Raw genomic sequence first — 27165 nt, 5'->3', positions numbered from 1 at the left:
ACCCTAGCTTAGATACACACAAATAAATACAAAAAAGACTTATTAATTAAGAAATGTTTTTTTCATAGTGCTAACCACACTATCTGTTCATATGCCGAGGACAGAGAAACAGGAGTAGTATATTAGGTCGCTTTTGGTTAGTATTTGGGTGGTGGAGCCTGGCGCAAAGGTTATATAGCAAAATACTCCCCCAGCCTGCCGCAGCCTGGCGCAATGACATATAGTAAAATACTCCACCACCTGGTGGAGGGTGGTGGAGCAGGGTGGTGGTGGTGGTGGTGGGGGAGAGGGGGAGGGGTGGTGGAGAAGAGGGGGAGTAATGGTGGGGGTGGGGGAGAGGGGGTGGGGGAGAGGGGGAGTAGTGGTGACCTGGGGGTGGTGGTGACACACCATGGGGTATAATTCATTTTTGTTTCTTTGTATGTATGTTTAATAGTAAACCACACCACCACCTAGCGGGGGTGGGGGAGAGGGGGTGGGGGTGGAGAAGAGTGGGGTGGTGGGGGAGTAATGGTGGGGGTGGAGGGGAGCGCTAGCGTGTACTTTGTGAATAACATCCATTTAACCAGCCGTGCAACATGTGTTACTTATCGATCTGCAATCCTTTGTTTTTGTCAAACAACGGGCGAGCTAATATTGATCGCACCCACGGGGCCATCACACCTAATTAAATCTTGTTATGCTTCACCGAGTTTCCCCCGCTCGGTTGACGGGTTATGGTAATTAACGACGTACATTAAGTGCCTCTCCGCGAAGCACGTAGGTCATTATGCAACAGCTGTTGTGCGACAGCTGGTGGTGTAATTAGGTTGAGCAACCGGACATTACCTTGTTGGTTTTCTAGTACGCGTATGCTACACGTATATACACACACACACACACACACTAAAATTAGAACAAAAGTCTTCTTATATTTTATTTGTTTATTAACGTTTTTCCAATTCATCAAAGGCTTTTAAAATTTCATCCTGTAAACTTAACAGGCGCTCAAAGCAGACGCGACTCATACAAACACCAGAATTTGTAGGAAAATTAAGATCGGTCCCATCTATAAGCTCTCTAAGATTTAAAGTGTTTTTGTTCATGAATTGGCTAACAATCGCCAATTTAAATCCGGTGTGATTCATCGTTTGTATTTCCGTCACTTTATTGTTACCTCTGGCCACAAGTAGCCAATCTTCATTAGACATCTTGAAAAAATCTTTTATAATTAGTTCCAATAATTTGAAGTGTTAAACGTAATATAATACGATCGTTAATATATTGACGATTCGCTGACGCCGAAAAGGGTTGTAATATAACTTTTAAATTTGCACCGCGAGCTTTCTTCAAAACAAAATAGGCTGCATATAACCCGCAACTGTTGGTTAGAATATCTTGTAACACTCTTGAATTGTAAACGAGTGGTCTGTTTGAGTTATTTTTTATAAAAGACAAAATGGCCGGCTCCCGAGGTGGTAAGCCAAAACTATCGAAATAAGTAAATTGCGATAGTCCGTTGAAAAATAGACCAACCCAATGACTCCCTGCCTCCGAGGACGAATCTAGATTGATAATGAATGCCGCTTGCTTCGTTCTATCGAGACGCGCGGGTAACTGATCGCACGCTAAAACGGCAAAGAGAGTTGTGCGTTGCACAAATAAGTCCGCGGCCAGTATACTTTGTAGTTCTCTTGTGTTCATTTTCTTGTATAGGCCAAGTTAGGCGGTGTAATCTGTCAACACTTGTCTCGTTTTCGAAATTTCTAACACCGAATCAAGTTCAGCATACACAATAACTTGAATCGGGTCAGCTGTAACTTGTGAAAATTTAAGTTCAATAGAAACAGGTCCGGATTTAGCCAATTCAAATTGTTCACCATCCAAAAGACTAGGGCTTAAATCAAAAGCAAACAGGGTATACCCGTTCTTAAAGTTTTTATAATCTATCCCATTACCAGCATCTTTTCCAACCATACCAAGAGCGAGGTTACTATTGAAAAACGCTCTAATGGCTTGTTTCTTATCAAAGTCCATGACCAGTGGTTTTCCCGATAACGAGCGACCATCAACGCTTACATTTAAATACGTCAAGTGAAAATGTTGAAAATTGAAGGGGTTTTTCGTGTAACTTCCATTAAAGGCGGTAGAGGCGACTAGACCGATCACTAAACGGGTCGGTGTTTGACTCATATACAAATTGTCTTGGTTGTGACTTAACATACCTTTCGGTATAGCAAAGGTTTTTATTACAACGCGTTTAAAAGGGTATTTTGCATTTGTTGTCGTTAAAGCCTTTTCGTGTGCGATAGAAATGGCGGGGTTAAGTCTGGCTTTTCTAACAACCAATGTTGCGTACGTTATAACCGCTTTATATCCCTTGTTTGGTTCTGCTGTCAAGAGAGTGAAACTGTCTTTTGCGGGTGTAAGTTTAATTTTAATGTCAACACCATTCAGCATATACCGATCTTGAGCGAAAATGTCAGAGTGTATACGTCCCATCATATCGATCTCATGACTTTCAGCAGCGGTGGTGCGGCGAATCCTATACCCTTCATTATTGTCATCTTTGAATTCCTCGAAATAACAGGCTAAGTCCCTCGCATAAAGAGCGGCCGATAGAGACCCATTCTTGGCCTCTTCCCCGTGATTTAACGTAGCTTCCAGATAGGCGCAATACGGATAGGTGTTCTCACTAGCAGTAATTAGCGTATCGTTTAGAGAAATATCCACTTGTGAAAATAAACTGTGCAAAAAATAATTGACGGGTGCGACATCAACGTCAGGAGGTATTGAATCACCATTCGCTAAGGTTACTTTAGCGCGCACGTGTAAATAAGTATTAAACAAATCGAGATAGTCTTCACTGTTGCCAGAAATGGCAAATTCTATAGGTGCACCTTGTGCCAAGGACGCCAGGGGATGTATTTCAACAAATTGACCCTCCTCGACGGCAGTTTGTGTCGGGGGTGTACTAAATAAATCCAATCCAGAATGTAAGCACTCACAGGAACTCGGGTGAATAAGAGCCATGGTTAAGCAAATATATCTGAATACTTGGGATGCTTCTTCTTAACACACGTCTTCGAATGTTTGTGGTTTGGTCTGCGTGTTAGTTTTATCTGTTGTTCGAAGGGTTCACCCGGTGGTCTCGAGAACCCCCGCTTTCTTCTCAACCCGCTTCCTGATTGGTTTTGTCCTAGGTGATCAACGGCGCCTTGCAATAAACGATGTCCGGCTTCCTTGGCGTGTTCTTTAAACGATTCTCCAACGTCTCTTCCCGCTAATGCGTCGTTTGCAACTTGCAACCCGGTACTAACACCTTCTCTGAGTAAAGCCTTACCTCCCGTCTTTATCCAAGGGAGGACCATTCGACCTAGACCACTAAAGAAACTACCAATACCGTGTCCTCTCTGATTTCGTCCACCGATAAAAACGGGTAAACCATCACCGTACTGGTTACAGTAAAAATCCTCGTACAATTTAGGGTTTCGATGTAAAAGTGTGTGTTTCACCATGGTGTGAGTTATTCGAGATCGAAATGTTTACGTGTTCTAAAATGGAGTGTCAACACCGACGTTCCACTTGTGAATGAGAGCGTTTGTCCCAAGTCATCGCATAAAAGTATTTCCACAGTGTCGAATGAAAAGCGGTTCAGGGGGATGTAGTGTGGTTTGTCGTAAATACGACAAACGGAACTTGGGTTCTTCTCAACGATCGGTACGGTTCGAAGCAAAGGGACCATGACATCACCAACCGGTCTCGTTTTTACGAGGTCACAATAGACGAATACCGTTTTTACTTCGTCTTCAGGGAGATGTTTCTCCCTAACTCTACCAGGAATATGTAAATAGCCTGTCAACCTGTCACGGATGGTACTTTCTATTCCAGCCGCAATTACTTTTACGACAACTTTCTTAAATCCCTTGTTACAGTTTGAAATTATAACTTCCACTTTTTGTTCATCAATATCTCTTTTTATTAGTTTTTTAATAGCGTTAACAAGCGGGTCTATGTAATTATTTTTGGTCTGTCGTACTCCATATATGAAAAGGTTAACGTCTTCACCTTCTGTACTGGAATGATACTGGAGCCAAATTTGATGTTCTCTAAGCATACAAAACGCGTTCGGCATTTGAATCTCGACCAGACCAACTTCGTAGTGTAAACTCACATCGATAGTCTGTGGTAATTTAACGAAAAAATGCCCAGCCTCGTTGTCTGGAAAAACATTCGGTGATGTATTGCTAGGCAGGGTCACATAAAAACTCATTGTAAAATTTTGGTCCTTGCAATGGTTGGGTTAGGTAAAATATATCCGAGACAGCTGGATAACAACACGACCCAGAGTTTTCCCTCTTTGTCGTCGACCGTTCCACGCGTCAGATTAAATAGTGAAAAAGCAATTACGACAAATATAACCAACATTTGAGAGATGAAAACGATTTCCGGGCGTGTCCTTAGTCTACCGAACCAACTCGAAATGGTCGAACCGATAGAAGACGTGGTGGATCTAGGTCTCACCTCGATCCCACCGAACGGTCTGAGCGTTTCTTCCAACACGGGGTCATCCAGACTTAGGCTTTTTACCGTTTCCTCCATCCTTAGTCTTTATATTTCGAAATGTCTCTAGCTGAAATCCAACTGTTGAATGAAGGGTTATAACCGAACCACTTGAATAAATACTCTTTACCACCAACACCCTTTCTTTCTTGTATAATTTGTTCGACGCGGTACACTTTTTTGTCCCCCACTTTCTGAAGCTCCTCTTTGTAAAACGAGCCTTTCACTTCTTCACCTGAATCATCTTTCAAGACATACGTTACGGGCTTTGTTGTGTTAACTCGGCTCACCGTAAACAGTTCTTCCGTGCACGAAGGGGTATAACCCTTTTTAAACGTGTTTCGGCTTTGGGCGATCCGTACACGATCACCTTCGTTAAATACTTTTCGATAAGTATTGTCCCCTGGTTCGTATAAAGTATTCCAGACCCTTTCTTGATTAGACAAATTAACATTCACAGGAGCCATACGAATACTCCTATGGTACGAGTGGTTATAGTTGGTGATCAAGTCGTCTACGACATCAATGTAACGAAGACGATTTGTTTTTGTAAAGTACCGCCACATTTTTTCTTTTAATGTTCGATTGAATCTCTCAACTATACCCGCCTTAATATCTTCATTCTCAGTGGTAAAGAAATGAACGCCTTCATCTTTAAGAAATTTTAAAAATGTCTTGTTGACAAATTCACTACCTTTGTCTGTTTGAAAATTTATAGGTTTTCTAGTCGTAAATATTTTACGTACGGCCTCCACGAGAGCCTTACCCGTTTTTTTCTTTATCGGAATCGCCCAGGCGAATTTGCTAAACACATCGATGCAGGTCAGTAGATAAGAAGCACCACCATTGTGCTTTCGTAACACGCGCATATCTATGAGATCCGCTTGAAACTGCTGATTTATCCCACCGGTGATGATGGCGCGCCTTTGAAAGCGTCGCCGAAGAGGTTTATGTAACGTGTAGGTATCCTGATGACTTAATCATTCTTTAATTTTCTTAGTTCCAATTTTAGGGTGCTTAAACACCCCGCCGTAGGCACCTGGTCTGATAGGATCATAGTAATGTCTTTTTAGTATTTGGTTTTTTCCCACGCGTCCCATTTGGTAGTGGTTGTTTTAGTTTTCTTACTTCTAGTACGTATCGAGGGTGGTGTTTTTTCTACGTTTGTCTTCTTTTTCTTCGAGGGGCGAATATCAGAGTCAGGCGAGCCGGATTTCGTTTTAGTTTCAGATTCTGTTATGTCTATCGTTTCCTTTTTAGGTTCGGTTATGTTTTCTTGTGGTTTTTCAACCTCGGTCGTTGGGGTATTCACGGTGGGTGGTTTCACATCGACTAATCCTAGGGACTTATTTCTATAATCGCTAAGTCGCGTCGTGTAGAGCTGTAGTGTCTTTTGATATTGTCTCACTTTGTCGTGTGGTGACAAATCTTCCCTATTTAAGATATGTTCCATTTGCATATCCAAAAGGCGTAGACTATCGTTGAGTGTATCGGGTGGTATATATGCTTTTTGTTGCATAGACTCTAATATTCGAGGATCCATTAAAAGCATTTTCCTGGCCATCTTTAAAATCCCAAGACACCTTTAAGCACACCGAGAACTGGTCCGAGTAAAGCACCTAGGAAACCACCGGTCTGCAAAATTTGCTTTCGTCTTTTGACGGTCAATGACTTTTTGGTAAGTTGTCTCAAGTTCACTTTGTGACGACGCAAACGTCTCTTCTGACCGGGCGTGAGGGGAACGTTGCCTTTTAAGACATTGTGACAGCACTCGCATAACGTTTTTACGAGTTGTGGGGTAGCATTTTCGACAACGGCTTTCACGGCGGGTGGTTTGGCCCGAGCCAAAAACCTTAACATCTCACCTTGTTGTTTTACCGACTCAGACATGGTTGCTTTTATTTCGGGACGTAAACGACTTGCTGCTCGTAAGAAAAGATACTACTGCGTAATCTCAGATTATCCGGTGTTTCCTGTCGAAGGTCGATCAACAAATAACCATGAGGGGCCGATGTTGCGTCCTTAAAACTTTCCTGGACATACGAAACGCGACCGGGATACATTTGTTTTGCCAAATTTGTAATTTGTGAACCGTCTCTAGGGTTCTTGAACAACACTATGTAATGCGAATTGAGACTGATGGTTCTTTGTTCTTTATTTTTCCCGAATAGGTTTTGGACAATATACATGACACTAATATTACGATGGTGACTCCCTTTCGTAAACAATTTTGTAATTCGCTCATCTGTTTCCGCCATCAAATCATCGATGACGACTAGACGTCGACGTTTTCCATCCCCCATTGATCCATTTTCTAAGTCAGGAAGACCTTCCACAAACTGAACGTTCTTTATGGTATCAAACAAAGGTTGCCACTCCCCGTAACAGTAATAAATTTCCTCGGGTGCCGGATCCATCATCTCTGACACCTGGGATAAAAAGGTTTTGACAAATACTGTTTTACCACTCCCAGTTGGCCCAGCGATCAGAGCGGTAAAGGGATGTTTCCATCTCGGATCCATCGTTTTAAATGTTTGATTTTGCTTCCAGTCAAAAATCTTATATAGGATACCGAGTTACATAACTTGCAGGGACAAGTAACAAAACAACAAACACCAAAAAATTCACAAAAGATCCTTTATATGATAAGTTTTTATTGAACAAAAACAACCCCATCAGCGCACAGTCAAGGTTCTGTCTTATTTACATATTTACATTAAAGTCTCGTTAAAGTCACGGTTGGTAAACTAAAAGCTCTTATATGTCTAGGGGAGATGTTGTCACATTGTCTGCGTCTACTTGTGTAAAAGTAAGAAAGGGGTTTCTGTGTTGGGAATGTATGTGAGAACTCATTCTAGGGGATATTCGTTGAGGTGATAGAGAAAAAAGGTGGTGGCTGGTATGACCTCGACCGCGTATTTTGTATTTGGCCTAGTATGTTGTGCGTAGTTTAGTATGTCTGCATTGTTTAAGTGATCTAAAAATTCTTTAAAATCTTGTCTATTGTGAATTAATTTAGGTAGCTCAAGGACGCATGCATTATTATTACTCGAATGAAAGAATCTATATTCCCCTGTTTCTTTGTGTTTTAATATGGTGTGATGGCTGTAGTTGATTTTGAATCGTTTAGTTTGTGGAGTAAATACTGTATCTATAAGTTTTGAATTCCAGTCTATTGGTTTCGTATCTAGTGGGTTATGAAAAAAATTGAATGTCGATAAATGTTTACCTGTATTAGCGTGTGTCTGTATGGCATCCCAATTGTCGCTGTATATGGTTTGCAATTCTCTGTTTAGGTTATAAAGGGTGTCAGTTTCGTCTAATGGTAAGTCAATTTCGTTTATGTCCTCTAAATGTAGGTCTAACGCATCTCCCCTAAGGTCGTCTACAGGAAAAATAGTGGTGTGTGAATTAATGGTACTGTCTGTTAGGGTCGCTGCTGGGAGTTGGATGCTTTGTCTGTTGGTTGCTGATGGGGTGTCGGTCGGTATAGTTTGGTTGTTGTGTGCTGTCTTATAGTGATTCGTTAACTTAGCGCGTCGGGTAAATACTTTCCCACAAGTTGTACAGGGATGTCTTTGCCGGTCGTGAACAGAATCGTGATGTCTTGTCAAAGCGTCTTTGCGGGTGAATACTCTGTTGCATATGTCACACTGGTGGCGGGTCATGGCTGGGTGGCTGCTTGTTCTGGCGGTTTCCATTATTGACGAAGTGTCTAGTGGTTGGATGAGTGGGTAGGTCACTGGCTGTAGAATAAAAATAATTACATAAAATAAAAATCATGAAATAAAATACTTACTTAAAACAAAACTAAAAAATGAAACGTACCTCCGCTTTTGAACGTCTAAGCTGAACGTGAAGTTAACTGTAGGTGGAGATCCGAAAGTGGTGTAGTTGAATGTAGCTGGAACGTTTGGTTCAGTGGAGGCGTCGGGGATGGGTAGGTAGTTCAATAGGGTCAGTGGGTGGTTAGTCTATCTCGTAGGGTCGGTTGTACACTAAAAAGGAATACATGTGAGTACTTATTTAGATACATATTTATTTAAAGGGTTATTTTAATTGGTTAGTTTCCTTAAAATAAACGTAATATTCACCTTACCTCGATGTACACTAAAAAAGTAAAATAATTAATTAAAAGGTATTTTAATGGGGTTAGCTCCCTTAAAACAATACGTACTATTAACCTTACCTCGGTGTATGATACAAAATTAAAGTAAATACCTGTGACTACGTATTTAGAAAAAGGTTTAATTAAAAGGGGCTAGCTCCCTTAACACAAAAGTAATATTATCCTTACCTTTAATGGAATAAACACGCACAAACGAAGTGGTCCGTGTAGGGTTAGGTAGATGTGATGATTGGTAAAGCTGGCGTGGGTTAGTCTCAGGAGTCAACAGAGGTCGCAGGTTGGATAAGTCGCTGTGATGATTGATTTGAAGTCCGAAGTTGACGTGATTAGAACACAATTTTCGCGGTCATTTATACGGTTGCCTAATTACACCACCAGCTGTCGCACAACAGCTGTTGCATAATGACCTACGTGCTTCGCGGAGAGGCACTTAATGTACGTCGTTAATTACCATAACCCGTCAACCGAGCGGGGGAAACTCGGTGAAGCATAACAAGATTTAATTAGGTGTGATGGCCCCGTGGGTGCGATCAATATTAGCTCGCCCGTTGTTTGACAAAAACAAAGGATTGCAGATCGATAAGTAACACATGTTGCACGGCTGGTTAAATGGATGTTATTCACAAAGTACACGCTAGCGCTCCCCTCCACCCCCACCATTACTCCCCCACCACCCCACTCTTCTCCACCCCCACCCCCTCTCCCCCACCCCCGCTAGGTGGTGGTGTGGTTTACTATTAAACATACATACAAAGAAACAAAAATGAATTATACCCCATGGTGTGTCACCACCACCCCCAGGTCACCACTACTCCCCCTCTCCCCCACCCCCTCTCCCCCACCCCCACCATTACTCCCCCTCTTCTCCACCACCCCTCCCCCTCTCCCCCACCACCACCACCACCACCCTGCTCCACCACCCTCCACCAGGTGGTGGAGTATTTTACTATATGTCATTGCGCCAGGCTGCGGCAGGCTGGGGGAGTATTTTGCTATATAACCTTTGCGCCAGGCTCCACCACCCAAATACTAACCAAAAGCGACCTAATATACTACTAACAGGCAAACTCTTATTTTCCCACGCAATTAACCGGCGGGTTTTAAAGGTTTTTTTTTTAACATTTAATATTCCGGAAGGAAATACAACCAAATTGAGTAATGAGGAAGGAAAAATGTTGTTTTTATGCTACGGTTGGAGGAATCAATTCGATTTTTAAAAAATGTAATGTATGGTGTTTATATTTTAATTGTGTTCGTTTCAGTAGGTAATAAGATAGCTTCCACAGTTTCGATTAAAACATTAAAAATACAAACTACATAACAATGTTATGTATGTGAAAATACTAAGAGCTGGAGCGAGATCTGTCACAAAACTTACACCGTCAACAAATACATTATAAATTGTCGCGTTTATTTTAAAAACGTATCTCGTTCTACTATTCTATATGCACTTAGATCTATATACAGTAACTTAATGATAGACATTTATTTTTAGGGATAGCGTATTGAAGCATCGGAAATGACTAATCGTTTAGGGAATTTCCATTATGATTTTCTAAAAGAGAGGCGGGCTATTTTGAATTGAAAGCTGCAATTCATTCTGGTAAGGGAACATTTTAGTTAATTTTCCAGTGTGTGGGCTCTAAATGTTGTATATTATTGGTGTATTTAAGTTTATAACATCTAACTTATAGCTTTAAATCTATGTTAGTACTTGTTGAAGAAGAAAATTGACTACTGAGCTTAACATTAAAAATAAAACAATTTCCTACTTTTTGCGAAAGGGAAAAATTAGCGGCAGAAACATAAATTTACAACATTCCGAAACTTGAAATTTATAATTAATATAATATTAATATATTAATAAATTATTAAATACATTATGTCTTTTGCGTCGTTGTGTATAGTTGGATGTGGGAAGAAGGTGTAGGGGAGATATAGCAGCTTCAAAACATCATGTCCATGATTAAAACGGTATGATTCGTTCGTTTGAACAGACCGCCATGACAAATAAAAAAATTCGTATTTATGTTCCGGTATCGTCAACTTTGTCCTCTGCTACACATTTTAGTGTCTTTTTTTTATAGGTTATCTTTGTTTATTAAAATAGTTGTTTCATGCGTAACCATAAACTATAGGATTACATTTTTTTCTCTTGTAATTTAAAAAGAAATTTAATCAAGTGATTTGCAAGATGAACCGCCTTGAAAATAAATAGTATTAAAATCTTTTAATATCCCTAGGGTATATATATATATATATATATATATATTTATATATATATATATATATATATATATATATATATATATATAGGCCTATATATATATATATATATATATATATATATATATATATATATATATATATATATATATATATATATATCGAGTATCATGAGAAGTCTGACAATTTTGAATGATTTAACGGTTACTCCGTAAATTAAATTATTTTAGTCTATATCGAACGAGGTTGTATCGAAGTCATTAAATATAACGTAATAAATACGAACTGGCTGTGATCCTAATCATATTCAATATGCTTTTATAAATAAATAAAAACTCCATACAATGATGTGTTGCTCTAATATACTAATGCGTATCGATTACAATTATCATTCGCCCCCTAAAAATGACTTTGATTCAATTGGCAGAGAGGAAACCGATCATGATTATGATGATGGACTAAGAAAAAGATTTTTACTTTTTTTTTTTTAATAGCTTTAAATAATAAAAAAATAAAAATCTAAAGATGAAAGTAATATATTTGAGCTAAATATAGTTCAAGATGATTTGAACATCTAAAAACTATATTTATTTACCTTTAATTTGATTCCAATTTTAATAATAAAAATTAATCATAGCCTATAAATTATTTTTTTTTAAAACGTGTTTGTTTTTACAAGCTTTTATTACACTCACTTCCTCGTCGTTCTGTCTGTCAAATTCGAAACGCCCGTGTGAAATTGCAGGCTTTTCTAACTGACAGGCACGGTTCGAAGTTGGTACGTGGGTCAAGACATGAAGTCAATGCATCGTGACATTCAATTTGGTATTGCACCCCCCCCCCCACCCCGAAGAGATGCCTATAAGAAGCACTGCTGGGGGGTTGGGGGTGAGGGATATCCTAGATCCAGTTTCTTTATTCATGTTGAGTTTTATTTACCTCGCCAAAACAAGTAAGGCCAATCATTAAAACCAACGTATCCGAGTAAATGATAGAATTTGTAAAGATGTTCTATATCAAATGTTTTTTAAAATAAATTGTCTAGATCTAGAGGGTATTTTTTTTCTAGAATCATCCATATATATTAGTATTTTCATCCATATATATTAGTATTTTATACTTAAAATTTTTTTAAAATTGATATGGGGTAGTCCATAAATAATATCACACTCCTATGGAGGAGGGGGGAGGTCGTAATTTTGTGACGACGTGTAATGAAGCGGTGGGGGTGAAGGGGTTCAGATAATGTGACGTCACACTTTGCATGGATGAAAATCAATGTTAGTAGCTGAATAAATGTTAACCCTTGTTCTGCGTTTAAATTGTGATTGAAATTCATTAACATACTCTTTGCTGACTGAGCTCAGTCAATATTATAGAAGGAAATCGACGTTTAAAAAAATAAAATGATTGCAATTTTGAGGGATGGGGGGGGGGGGGTTGTAGGCTGAGGAGTGACGTCATTATAAGGGCGGGTCTGGCTTTTTGTGTCGACATTTTGCTGAGGGGAGGGAGGAGGGGGATATCGTCAAAAAAAGCGTAACATCATTTATGGATAAGCCATATGATATAGCTCTTCCATACATACGGATACATAAAAATTATAATATTTGTTTAATGTAATGAAGCAAATAAAACGCATTATATTGTTCACAATATTTGCTAAATACTCACTAAGAACGAGTTACACATAAAATAAAATTATATTGCAATAAGTTGAATAACTCTATTTGTAATAGTTTTTCATTACTGATCTGTATACTGTTTTAAGATAAAACATTAATCTTAAACTCATCTGAGTATGTGGTTAAAGTTTAAAGCATTTTTTTAAATAATAAAACGCATTTTTACAATTGCATGATTTAAAAAAAATGAAACGATCAAGTCTTTAATGTTATTTTTCTAACAACTCCCTTACTTAAAATCATGGTTCAACCCAATACACACAGACCAACTTACCAAGCATTTTCCACTATCGTATAATTTTAAATTCAGAACCCAAAATTAACGGTAATTTTTTTTTTCAAAAGGAATTTTTTCTAAGATTGAGTGCATCGACACACACTATAACAATCTAAACTTGTTTATATCAGAAATCGTAAAGAAAGTAAGAATTTTCCCTTTTAGGCATAACGATCCTAAGTGCAGATGAAGTAGAGTTCCTACGATTCTTGACCGCGGTATATGAAGGGATTGTATGGTCAGTGCAAAGTCCAGCCGGCTTTATTGTCCTCGCCGTGAGTCAGGTACCCATAAGAGCTGGGTGCACTCAGGTACGTCTTTCAGTCTTCAGTCCGGACTAAGATCCGAACTCGAGACCTTTGGGTTAGTAGCGACGACCTCGGATGTAGGTGTGTTGGAAGTATGTCACCACCTCATCGATGTTGTCCACTGTTGGTATAGACCTGTGGTCAAAGCCGGACACAGCGCTTGTGATCAAACACTCGTTGACAATCCACCTGTGATCACAGACCCTCTGCTGAGAAAACCCCTGTGGTCTAAGCCCCTATGGTCAAATCCCCTATGGTCAAATCCCCTATGGTCAAAGTCCCTCTATGGTCAAACCACATATGATCAAATCCCCTATGGTCAAACCCCCTATGGTCAAAGCCCCTCTGTGGTCAAAGCCCCTCTGTGGTCAAACCCCCTATGGTCAAAGTCCCTATGGTCAAAGCCCTTCTGTGGTCAAAGCTCCTGTGGTCAAAGCCCCTCTATGGTCAAACCACATATGGTCAAATCCCCTATGGTCAAAGCCCCTATGGTCAAAGCCCCGCTGTGGTCAACCCCCTATGGTCAAAGTACCTGTGGTCAAAGGTCCACGCACCAAAATCTCTATTAAGACCACACTGTCTTAAAAGTTGTAAAGATCACCCAAATACATCTCGAAGCTGCAAGGATTTTAGATTTCTTCTACTCTGTAGCAAAACTGATACATCAATCCACCCAAAACGGTTACACTTCTTTCACAGTGCTACCGGACCTGAATAGGAAAATAATCTTTTATGCACAAGCAAATCATGTCGGCGCTTTTACGAAATTTTTTGTATATGACTAATACCCTAATTGTAAGACTCCTGACGTGTGTAGCGCGGATCAGGAGTGTAGTTGTCGTCATGTTTATAATGATGTTATAAAAAAACCAACCATGTATAACGAATTTTCAGTAGTGTAGTTGACGTCATGTTTATAATTGGACTTGAGCAACTCTGTCTTCACTGATGTTATAAAAAAACGACCATTTATATCCAGTATATTTTGTTGTATGATGTAACATAAAGTGTAAGGATGAATTAATCCCATTTGCAATGTTATTGTAAAAACGGGAGCGATTGTGTTGCTCAGTCAGCACCCATCGTCAATATTGATTATCGATTTTGTGTGCCAATCTATTTAAAGCCAACATGCCTCACGTGACAGGATGTGAAATCATATTTTATTTTTAGAAGAAAAAACATCAATTACCGACGGAGAAGAAGTGTTGATACCACTCATGACTCACGCTCATTTCTTGCTGAGGTGCCACGTCGTTTGTTGTGCGATGTTGTTTGCCACATGTGGTGTAGCTGAGTTGAGATGTAAACAACACCAGTATGTGGACCAGCTGACAAGTACTTGTACAGCATGTTATATACCATCAGAGGTAACACATCTGTGCTTGTTGTCATGGTAGATGTTTATCGATTAGCTCATAGCCTACGAGTAGAGTGAACGTTGTTTTATTCACTGTGAGTTATATGTAGGATTAGAAAAATGTGATAGTTTAAAATTTTAAGAGAGGTAAAGTTTAATGCATTGATTTCAAGTATGGTGAGCAGTGTGATTGTGTGGCAATCATAAAAAGTAGATTAACATTTGCATTTATTTCTTGCTAATTCGCTTTCTTTTTACAGCAAAACGATGTCGAGGTTTATAAATATCACTCTTATTTATGAACTTTACCTCAATTCTAGCCTTAACCATATAAAGGAAAATATATAAAACTGTATTGTTGTTAGGATATAATTTTAACAATTTTTAGTTTTTAAAAATGTAAATTAAACTTTAACGTTTCGTATTGTGCATAAATACATCATTGTTTATGAATTGAATTACATGTCAGAAAATTAGGCATATTAATACTTTAAATCTGGATCAGTCCTCGTAGACGATTATGAAAATATAATATTGAGGCAAAAAAATGACGCTGTAAATTGCATCTGTGAGGCAAAAAAAAAAAAAAAAAAAAAAAAGAAAAGAAATGAATATTATTCCTACCGTTAAAACGGAGGTATCGCTTTAAATATCTGTTCTATATTTTAACTGCCAACATTATCTGATGTATTAATTTATTCGAAAAATTGGGGATTTTAGAAGACAAATAAACATTACCGTGGCCCATATTGAATGCATTAACAAAATGTAACTTTTTTTTTAAAACATGCTACCAGGTGAGATGTTTTACATCCTAGTGTGCCATGACCTACTTTTAATGACAAGCTGACGACATGGTTGATAAGGATTATTATTGTAGTTTTAGTTTTAAAAACCATTATACATTCTATGGTACTTTATTCTTTCTATACAAAAAAAAAGGTTATTAGATCAGATATTTTGGATGTTTATGTTAAAGTATTGATATGACAAAAGTTTAGGTAACCTCACTGTTATGAATGTATCATCTAGATTATTATAACAGAACGGTGTGTATTCAAAAAGAGCTGGTTTAGAGTAGTCCTTTTTATTTATAGTTATTAATCTACAGACTGTAGTCTTTTTCTATTGTATTTTCTATGAAACGTGAATAGCTGTACACACGGTCAGTGGTATTGTACAGAGGCGTAGCGAAGGCGGGGCGGGGGTTGGGGGCCGCACCGGTTGACATTATTTAGGGGAATGACACAAAGGAAAATATAGCAAAATAAATATAGAAAAAAGATCATTCTATTTAAATGAATGATTAATTAGAGTTAAATTATTTCTAAGAGCAAAATTGACTAATCCCAAGATGGGGTTGGGGGGGGGGTGACACCCGACCTTGTAACGCCACTGATTATAACAACAGGGTGGGAAGTGACATTTATTAACGTGAGGACTTGCAGATTAGCGGGGGTGTATGTAAAGCCAGGGAAAGTTTAGATGAGACAGTTATCCTCAGTTATCGTTCAGCTGCAGTAGGATCCTAGTCTCACGTTTTTATAGTTCTCGTAATGTTTTGTTATCCTCAAGCCTGAGATCGGCATTGGAAATGTTTTAATGGAGGCGAGCGAGTTGACGAGATTCCTTCCATAATGTTGTTGACATGGAATAAAAACGTGCTTTTTAGATTTAGACCGTAAAAAAAAAAAAAATAATAATAACTTAAGCCTAAAATTAATTTAGAAATTTTATATTTTTAGAATAAATGCTATAAAAGTTGCAAAACCAGAGAACTTGAAAATAATTTGTTGAGTTTAAGGCTACATTTCTATTTATTTTCATCAAGCCTAAGTTATAACCGGATGTTTCACTTTCGTAAGACAAATATTGATTGGCTGTACAGTAACTTAGTGATCGATAACTATTTGTTTACAAAACGTTGCAGATCAAGTTTTTAAATAACAATGCAAATTTAAAACCCCATGACCTAGTTTTCTATTTTTAGCTTACAATGTGTACAATAAAATCTATGGCGGTCTATCCAATAGCAGGATGCCATTGTTTATGTCGCCATTACACGTGAAAACCAAATTGTTTTTGCTTTTTTTTTAATTTTTATTTAGTTACCGAAAATATTATAAACATCAAATACATCCAATCTTTAGTAAAGTCCGAAAAAAACCAGACAGGCAGGATTTTATAACCATATTAATTGTAACTACGCTGTGCATGATTTTTTAATGAATTTATACACCTCTCAAATACGTTTGAGACTTTTCTCGCTGGTGTCCATTGTTGAAAGTGCAATCAATAAGGAATCTACAAAAGAGCTTTGTATCGAATTGAGTTTTGTTCAGGTTTATAGTATTGACACTCTCCAAGATCGCCTACCTGCATTCTCGCATTGAATAAAAATAACAGTTGTTTTTGTTATAAAAAGTTTAGATCAGAGCCGGCGTTAGGGGTACGCGGGGCCTATGGCCAACCATCCGCGCGGGGCCTTATATTTTTTTCATTGGTGTATAATTAAATAAAACATGTACAGTGAGGCGTTTTTTTTTTTCTTCTCAACGCGAATTAATATTTATAACGATATATATGGTATTTTTAAGCTGTTTATCAATGTCGTATTAACATTAAGACACTGATTAACAAATAATTTGTTTACTTAGAAGTGCTTTTGAAACGTTGCTTGTTTCTGATAAGGCTTTTTGTTTGAAAAGTAAAAAATAAAACAGATATAAGTTTGATACACGCATTAAAGAGACGATGAACGTCAGCTTCAAACCTGAATTTTTACATTAATGTTTATTTATGAAAATCTTACCAGTACGTTCACAAACGAAGATCTACTTTTCTACCCTTTCGAGACTGGAACTGTTAGCAAGATTCTGTAGGCGATCGCCGTATTGGGAAAGGAATCCCGAATACTCCAAATGTACTGAAGGCACTGTTTGGCTGACTTAATACCTTCGGGCACTTTGAAGCAACGTTAAATCGGTCCACAGTGGCAGGTGATAGTATCGACATTTTTTCAATTTATCGAGTGTTAACAGGGGCATTCAAAGTGTGTGGATGCCGGGGAAAATAGCAAAACATTGATAGATTTCGGAATAAGCTCGAATCGTGAAAAACACTGTTTACAGCTATCGATATCCAAAGGAAATGACTCTCAAATGTAATCACGGACGCTCAGTAAGGTGGAACACTGGGGGGGGGGGGGGTGACAGTTGGTGGGGTGAGGTGAAGCCCGTGAAGGATAACTGTACATTTAAATCTATGGGATGCCAAACCCTAAAAAAATCAGTTCGGGTCAAACGTTACTGGATCTCTGACCGCAGCCATTCAAGAGAAGGTGCGTGTGTATAGAGCGTCCACGTATTACATTACAGGTTAAGACCGCGTTCTCACAAGAGAAGGTCCGTGTCTATAATTAGAAAGTGAACCATGTTATTTATGAGTTTCGCGATGGCATGCTCGGACTGCCGGTAATTTAGACGTTTTAGAAATCAGGAGAACTTTACCATAAAACAGTCTCGGCCCGATGTATCAAACAGTATAGACTTTATAATTTGTTTAGTGTGCCTACACTATTTTAAAACAAGAATCACTATGGCCTTAACTATTATACTGAATATCCCTACACAGAGGCGTAGCGGGGGGGGGGTGCGGATCGCACCGGGTGACACCTTTTAGAGGGGTGACACCATGGCAAAAAATATAGAGAGAAAAACTTGAGGGGGTGCAAATCGAAAGTTTGAGGGAGGTGTGTGTGTGGGGGGGGGGGGGGGTGCAAATCGAAAACTTGAGGGGGGTGCAAATCAAAAGTTTGAGGAGGGGGGGGTGCAAATCGAAAATTTGAATTTTTTTTCCCGGGAAGGGTCGCTACGCCTCGGGAAGGGGGGGGGGTGACACCATTAAGTGCCGCACCGTGTGACACCCGACCTCGCTACGCCACTGTCCCTACAATTAATTAAAATAAACATGTGCTTAATTACTTTACAAATACCGTTAAAGTTTACCAAAATGAAAATGGACATAATTACTGTATAAATGCCCTTCAAAAATATAAAAATAAATACAAGTATAATGTATTTAAAGATGACCTGACAATATATAAAATAAATATGAACATAATTACTGTATGGATGCCTATCAAACGTATCGTGGTGAATATGCATAAAAGATGTTACACAAAAGATGCCCATACAGTGTATAAATTATGATTTTAGGGATAAATACTCTGGATTTCCGGGGCATGTCCCCATCCGCTCCCACCCCCTCCTCCTCTGCAAGCCATCATCAGGTCACTGACTGTTTACTACAGGCACCCCCGCCTTCTCACTAAAAAAAAAAAAAAACGTCTTCAACGGTCTGCAAACGATAGGGTATCTTTTTACGAGTCGACCGTGTCAGCGATGTGTGACACTAATGTCTTTCTTTAGAATAACGGTCTGTACCAGTCCATGTAGAGGATAACTCACTAACATCAGCCGTGGCCTCAGTTTTTACATCCAACAATTTCGGCCATTTAGTTTTTTTTTTTTAAATTTAATTCAGCAAAGATTATTTAAGTTTACAAACTAATTCAGACAACAATGGCGTTGCTGAAGCGCGGGGCCCCTTCAAGCGCGGGGCCTAGGGCGACCGCCCCGTTTGCCACCCCCTAACGCCGGCTCTGGTTTAGATATAGTGTAACGTAACGAAATGTTAATTTACTGATAGAATGAAGGTGTGCCTGATTGTGATTGTCCGTTCAATATCCGGTCTTTAATTTCCTAGGTGCTCGTCTAATACTAAATTGTTATAAAATTATATTTTTTTAAAGTTTAATCATTGTTTTTGTATAAAACAAAATTTTTATTTTAAAGCAAAAAAACTTGTAGGCCTATACAGTGATAAAGTTATTTATTCTTTTTTACTTTCTCGTATATACGTAGTATAGAGAAAGTATTGTAATCGTGCAAAAAAAAAAAATCGAGATTTTTACAAATCTCGACGTTTTACACCTCACTGATACGGAAAAACATAATTTTGCAATCTTGTCCGTATGTCTGTGTGTGTGTGTGTGTGTGTGTGTCTGTGTGTCCGTGTGTAAACACGATAACTTGAGTACCGTTACAGCTAGGCTGGTGAAATTTCATATATAAGTATTTTATCAAAATCGTAGATCCGTATCAACTTTTGAGCGAATTCCGATAACCGGAAGTGGTACTTTTTCTACTTTGAATTTTTCAAAAGCCTATAACTTGAGTACTATTTCAGATAGATAAATGAAATTTGATATGTAAGTGAAAGAGCTAATTCTCTACCTTCTGTCAAATTTTGAGTAATTTCCGTTGACCAGAAGTACTTATTTACGCTATTTCCGATTTCTCAAAAAACGCATGTAAATTTATAAAGTACTAATAATATTGCGCACTATTATGCGCTTTTTTATTTGGCGTTCACTTGGTGTGCATTTCTTTTTTCTACGAGATTATATTCTATTTTAAGAAATATGAGTATTTAAAATGGATTAAAAATCATGTCTAGAAGTCTATATCCCGAGTTGCCATCCCCTGTAGTGTTATATTAGAATATTCGAGAAAGTTTAGGAGAGATCACTCCCGGTTTATTTTATAGAATAAATATGTTCCACTAATTTTTTTAAAAATATTCAAATTGGTGCAAATAAAATTGCGATAGGTCACAGTGAATCTATTATTTTACTACTGTTTTTACACACACAAGGCCGTCAACTGAACCGTCACTTTAACAATAGCAGTAGTTGTATCACTGACCCTGATTTTGACCCAGACAATAATGTGATGACGCAAGTTTAAGTTATAGAGGTCAAGTAGAAGATAACAGAAACAGAGCATAGCATAGTCAGGTAGACCAATAGATTTACAGGAGCTGACCAGTCACGTAAGACGGTCAGATGACTACTGAAGCAGTTAGGTAGCAGTTAGAATACGTAGCGCTATGGGAAAGATGTAGAGAGTTAGAAGGTAGATAGTAGTCATGGAATTGTGTAGGGAGAAGTCAAGTGTTAGTTATAGTTACATAGTGTTACTCAGGGGCGTAGCGAGGGGGGGGGGTGTGGACCGCACCAGTGACACCATTTAGGGGGGTGACACCAAGGCAAAAAATAGCAAAATAGATAGAGAAAAACTTGAAGGGGGGGGGGGGTGCAAATCGAAAACTTGAGGGGGGATGCAAATCGAAAACTTGAGGGGGGTGCAAATCGAAAGTGTGAGGGGGGGGGGTGCAAATCGAAAATTTGAAAGTTTGTCCCCGAGAAGGGTCTCTACGCCTCTGGGGGGGGGGGTGACACCATTAAGTGCCGCACCGGGTGACACCCGACCTCGATACGCCACTGGTGTTACTAGACAGTCAGATGTTTGGGCGTAGTTATGGTAAGAGTCGATGTCATGTGTAAATAAAGTACTGTATTTTTTTTAATTGGACCTTTAGTGTTGATTCCACACTGTACCATGCGTACATAAGAACAAGCGATCCCCATAGGAAGAACATTTACCGTATGTTCATTAAGGAGCATTACACTTATATATAGAATCAAACTTTCTACAACCCGGCATTACATTTGGTGGTAGAACTGCCACAATCACATTTGGTAGAGCAGCGGTTTCTTCAACCTGCACCCTCACAGATAACTTTCTAGCTAAACCTGGGCCTACAACTATGACTAGTCTTGGACTAGACTTCTTCTTCTTCGTTCTTAATTTTAGTGTTGGAATGGATCCGTGTCAACTGGTTATGAGACCATTGACTCCGATTTCGGTCTGCTTTTCTTGTTAGATTCGCTTCCATAACCTTTGTCCAATCAAGAAAAAAACTACAAGGAAGCAGTTGTTTGATTTCGGAGTTGTCTCTCCTAGAAGAGTTGCTGACCCCAGCTACCGAGCCTCATCTGCCCGAGGGTTCGAACTGGACTTTTCGATTTAGCAACCATGAGCTTTACCGACTCGACCACGCCGACCCCTCCAACAACAACGATACTACACTAAAACATCACAGCCTTGCTTACTACGTCACAAACTCACCATCTTTATTTACACAAAAAAAAAACATTTTAAAGCACATACTCTCGTAAAACTTCTATATTTTTCAGCTGGAGATTGAAGTCTCTCCCTGCAACAGCACTCACAACACGGTGGTCACGTGTGCAGACGGCACCTTCAACTCCGTCACAACCGGTCCTGGCGTCAGCTGCAGGTACTGCGGTGTATGCGGCACCGGAGACAACCTTGACCGTAACTACGAAATCAGGTCATGCAGCCCTACAAACGACACCAAGTGCTGCCCTCGCGGGAATATGAAAATTGGAGCAAATGGCTCGTGCTATAACCCTGATGAGGAACAAAAGCCGAAAAATGCCGGCGACAGCAACCAGGAAAGTAACGTCAGCAACTTGCAAAATGACGACACTACCCTGCAAAATCCCGTCAGCAACCAGAAAAATGAAAGCATCCCGCAACCTAACAAAATCAGCGGGAACAATTTTGATCTTGATTCACATACACATAATAAAGCCATAAGGAAGAACATTGACTATAGAGTAATTATATCGTTTTTAATACTGTTATATTTTGTTGAATAATAATCTTGCGAATAATTTAGTATTTAGTTTACACTCTTTAAAACTACCACATTGTGTTCATATTTATAATCTTTTAGCATTTTTTTTAAAGATTAAAATAGAAAAGTTAACTTAAGAAAAAGACATTTTTATGTAACTTATAAAAGACATTTTATAAAATGCCAACTATAAAAATACACTTGGATTTCAATTGCAATATTATTTTTTTTTAATTGAAAATATTCTGAAATAAATTAAATGTAAATGTTTTTTACGATAGTTTCAATAGACGATATATAACATTAAACTCGGCATATTTTAATGTCTGAACTAATTTTCTACTATATTTTATAATTCAAAAAGTACAACATATTGTTTTTCCAGATTGTGTGAAAAATCTTCATAATTTTTGCTTATTATTACTGGTATATAGATCTACAATTCAAAATGTAACAGTGCAACTATTTTAAATAGTTCAGGTATTGTAGTTAAAATTGTATTTTTTTTCCTTTTTTGAACACATTTGGTTGCATTAATTTCTTCTTTAATTTACACAAATAATCTGCCTCAATCAATCTCTGCAATCCCAACACGCGTGTTTCTTTCAGGCATTTCTCCAGAAGGGGCGGGGAGCTTCTCGAAAAAATTCTACCGCACTCCACCCCACAATCCCAACGAATAGAATTTATATACAAAATATGTACTTGAACAAGAGTCGCTACCCCCCCCCCCCCACCCTCACTCGAAACTGAAGTCTGCTTCCAGAAAATTTCTACCCCCACCCCTTTCTCTAACCAACCCCCTTATCCCACCCCCTGAGAAAACGTCTGAAAGAAACATTGATAATACACTAGTCACACGGGATTAAGCCATGTCTCTGCCCACAAATTACCCTTTAAATAAAACTATATCATGGGCTCTTCTTCGCCTGCATCGTGTAGAACCACGTAGTACCTCTCCACCATCTAAATATAATCCATTAAATTACAAACAGCTCCACTAAACCTCCACCATCAGCTGTCTACATCGTGTAGAACCGCGTAGTACCTCTCAACCATCTAAATATAATCCACCAAATTACAAACAGCTCCACTAAACCTCCACCATCAGCTGTCTACATCGTGTAGAACCACGTAGTACCTCTCAACCATCTAAATATAATCCACCAAACTACAAACAGCTCCACTAAACCTCTACCATCAGCTGTCTACATCGTGTAGAACCACGTAGTACCTCTCCACCAACTAAATATAATCCATTAAATTATAAACAGCTCCACTAAACCTCCACCATCAGCTGTCTACATCGTGTAGAACCACGTAGTACCTCTCAACCATCTAAATATAATCCACCAAACTACAAACAGCTCCACTAAGCTTCCACGATCCACTGTCTACATCGTGTAGAACCACGTAGTACCTCTCAACCATCTAAATATAATCCACCAAACTACAAACAGCTCCACTAAGCTTCCACGATCCACTGTCTACATCGTGTAAAACCACGTAGTACCTCCACTAACTAAATATAATCCACCAAATTACAAACAGCTCCACTAAGCTTCCACGATCCACTGTCTACATCGTGTAAAACCAGGTAGTACCTCCACTAACTAAATATAATCCACCAAATTACAAACAGCCCAGTCATCTCCCACCATTAACTGTCTACATTTTAAATTGTATTGGCTAGAAGCTTACAAGCTTAGCTTGCTAAACAATGCTACTTTAAAATATCTAGAACTGCATCGTGCTGTTTTTTCACTTATAGCTAAAACATCATATTTCATTTATTCTAGTGAATTGCATTCATATTTGATATCATGTATGACAGTCTAAGCATTCAAATTGCTGGATATATTTTTTTTTTTTGCTTTTAATAACTATTGACTTGTTACTTTCTCGAATACAGAGTATAGAGAAAATATTGTAATCGTGCTGAATCATTAGAAGATATTTTGACAGTTTTCGCCGTTTTACACCTACCTACTTTATTATATACAAAATATGCAGGATACTTTGTAATCGTGCAATCAATCTAAATAGAGATTTTGACAAACTTTCAAGTTTTTCCCCCTTTTGGAACGGAAAAACTTGGATTTGCAATTTTGTCTGTGTGTGCGTGTGTGTGTGTAAGCACGATTACTTGAGTACCGTTTCGGTTTTGTTGACGAAATCCAAATAGATCTATAAGTATTATATCAAAGTTGTACGTCTGTATTAACTTTTGAGCGATTTCCAAGAAGCGGAAGGGGTACACACTTTACTTCCGGTTTATCAAAAGCCAATTATTAGAGCGCCGTTTAAGTTAGGTAAAGGAAATTTCAAATATAAGTATAAGATCTTATATTTAAAATATTTTTAATTTCCAAATGATCTCCATAACCGGAAGTTGTACCTTACTATATTTTCCAATTTCTAAAATAAAGATACCGTAAGCACCGTTTCATTAAGGCTAACAAAATTGTATACATATGTATAAGATCTGATTATGTTGTTTTTTTTTCAGTTTTGAGCGATTTTAGGAGAACGGAAGTAGTACTTTAATAAATATCACTTCTCCTGGACCGTTTTATTTCTAACTTTTCTCATAGGTAAAGACTCAATAACAATGACAGCGCTTTTATTTTATCGATTTAAATAACATTCATTTAAAGAAAATCTTTGTTTATTTTTTTTAAATAATGTCATTTTCTATTGTTGTATACAGTCCCTAGCCCTCGTCTGTCCTTATCATTTCAGTACTCACCCCAGCCGTTGTATTTTTATGTTTTTTTCCTCATTCACCTGTTTTATAATTTTTATAGCGAGATTAATTTTATTACCAGGGTAAGAGCTAAATATTATTATGAGATAGGTTTGTCTACTTTTTGTAACAGGGGTCATCCATGAATGACGTCAGATTTTTTTGACGAATTTTACCCTCTCCCTCCCCTCCGTCACAAAGAACAAGACCCCCCCCCCCTCTAATATGACGTCACACTTCAGCCTATAACCCCACTCAAAATTGCAGATGAATGTTTCTTAAAACATCCAAATTTTTTCAAAATCGTGTCTGAGCTCTGTCAACATAGAGTGTTTTAATCAATTTATATTACAAGTTATTAATACAATTGTCTAAAACGCGAAATAAAGGATAAAACTCGTTTTCGAACATTGCTTTTAATAATAAAAAAGTGTTGTGTCACACCATCTGAAACCCCCCTCCCCCTCATGACACACCGTCACAAAATTACGGACCCCCCCCTGCTCCCCCCACGAGTGTGACGTCATATATGGACGCCACCGCAGCTAGTGTTTTGAAAAGTGTTTGCAGTATTAATACTCATCCAAAGGGGAATAAACGACGGAATGGTTAATATATTTTACGAGGAAAGTAATCGGGCGTAGTTGTATATTTAATTTATTCAGTCAGGAGACTCATATAGACTTGACCCAATATTTTGTTCTGCTTTAAAATATGATGTTTATGTACATGTAAAATATTAGAAATAACTGTTGGAGGCATTTATGTACTAGACCTATTATTTTATTTTAGGTGCTGAAAATTGTTTTATGCCGTTTTATTTTTATTTAATCTGGGTGTGAGACATTATTTCTCACGTGATTACCAAATTTTAGATATCATCATTTTTTGTGTTCTGTGTTGAATAAGTTTGAACTATTTTGAAGACATTGATTTTTTTTTTTTGCTATTAGGTTGTGCTGTAGGGCGCTTATTAACATGCATTTATATTTTTTTAAGACTTGACCATTTGGGTATCTTTTTTTACCCTATGCAGTAATTTTACTGTTGTCAATTCCGATTTGTTGGTGTTGGTTTGTAGAAACTAACGCACCTCTCACTATAATCATGCTGTACATGTTTGTGTCTAAATTGCATGTGATCTGATTTTTTGCTAGAGTCACTTGCCATAGTAACTTCAATTTTTTATTAACGTATTTATCGTCACGATAACATACCTAATCATTATCATTATCTTAAATTTTTTCCCGTTCGTGAATTAGACCCATGGGGCAGATGAAGTAGAGTGCATCTGTTTCTACTACCTCGGCATACAATGGGATGGTGTGGTGAGCTTATGCCCTGCCGCCTATATTATGCACCCATCAGAGCTGTTGAATCTACTGATTTGAACCATGATTTGAACTCGAGACTTTTGGGTTGGCAGTCTATCTCGACCGCAAGGCCACGCCAGTCACTATTTCCAGCTACCACTGTTATAAAACATGTAGGCAGAGGCGTAGCGATTGGGGGGGGGGGCAGGGGGGGGGGGACATATGTCACCGGGCGTCGACCTTAAGGGGCGCCAAAATGGGTTGTAAAAACAAATAAAAATGTCATTATAGCTGCATTTTTGCAGTTTGAGTGTAGGGGGGGGGGGGGGTGCAAATCGAAAAGTTGAGGGTGGTGCAATTGAAAATTAGCTCCCGATGGGGGCGCCAAATTGAAAGTTTGTCTCCGGGCGCCAGGAAGGGTCGCTACGCCTCTGCATGTAGGACTATATAGATCTACTTGTTTTTAAAAAAAATGTTATATTCAGTCACCATTGAATTGTGTTCAGAAAGTAAAACATTGTTTAGACAAATGTATTGTGTTCAGAAAGTAAAACATTGTTTAGACCAGGGGTCTCCAAACTTTTCAGTCCGAGGGCCGCATTAACTATGAAATTTCAGTTCGGGGGCCAGTTTCTTCCAGGCATGTCTTTGATTTCTCTGGGCAAAGTTCCTCAGCCATAACAAACAAGCGATTTTCCTTGGACAAAAAGATCTCCGCGGGCCGGATGAGAGGACTTCGCGGGCCGCATTCGGCCCGCGGGCCGTAGTTTGGAGACCCCTGGTTTAGACAAATGTATTGTGTTCATAACAAAACGACATTCAGTTGATACTAAGAAACATTCAGGGAAAAAAAAAAACTTTTGTGTTCAAACGACAGTGATGGGTTTATCAGATAGTATTCTGTATTATTATTTTTTTAATCTAGCTGTTGCTTATTTGCCTTTCTGTAAGCAACGTATTAAACATTCATTTTTAAAAAAAGAAACTATTTGAGTTAAATGCATTTTCAT

At 38.4% G+C, this 27165-nt stretch overlaps 2 protein-coding genes across 2 annotated transcripts; one reads left to right on the top strand and one right to left on the bottom strand.

Moving 5' to 3' along the window:
• Positions 1-1701: 1701 nt before the first annotated feature.
• On the bottom strand, positions 1702-3012 carry LOC131954893 (uncharacterized protein F54H12.2-like). Its single transcript, XM_059318713.1, has one exon. The coding sequence runs from the start codon at positions 3010-3012 to the stop codon at positions 1702-1704; it is 1311 nt and encodes a 436-aa protein (XP_059174696.1).
• An 11334-nt stretch (positions 3013-14346) lies between these two features.
• On the top strand, positions 14347-22490 carry LOC131954892 (uncharacterized). The gene is made up of 3 exons (XM_059318712.1): positions 14347-14537; positions 21630-22076; positions 22482-22490. Exons 1-3 carry the CDS (start codon positions 14388-14390, stop codon positions 22488-22490), a joined length of 606 nt encoding a protein of 201 aa, XP_059174695.1. The 5' UTR covers positions 14347-14387.
• The last annotated feature ends 4675 nt before the right edge of the window (positions 22491-27165 follow it).

Source organism: Physella acuta, unplaced genomic scaffold, assembly GCF_028476545.2.
Source record: "Physella acuta isolate Inbredline_101_S28 unplaced genomic scaffold, ASM2847654v3 ptg001038l, whole genome shotgun sequence".
In the NCBI taxonomy this organism is placed as follows: Eukaryota; Metazoa; Mollusca; class Gastropoda; family Physidae; genus Physella; species Physella acuta.
The sequence above is the reverse complement of the archived record's forward strand: the minus strand, read 5'-3'. Positions and strand labels throughout refer to the sequence as shown.

What these genes read in the sequence shown, in the direction of transcription:
- LOC131954892 (XM_059318712.1), top strand. Translation starts at nt 14,388, where the DNA reads ATGACTCACGCTCATTTCTTGCTGAGGTGCCACGTCGTTTGTTGTGCG. An exon ending in CATGTTATATACCATCAGAG is followed by an intron (nt 14,538 to 21,629) that starts GTAACACATCTG and finishes TATATTTTTCAG; the next exon opens with CTGGAGATTGAAGTCTCTCC.
- LOC131954893 (XM_059318713.1), bottom strand. Translation starts at nt 3,012, where the DNA reads ATGGCTCTTATTCACCCGAGTTCCTGTGAGTGCTTACATTCTGGATTG.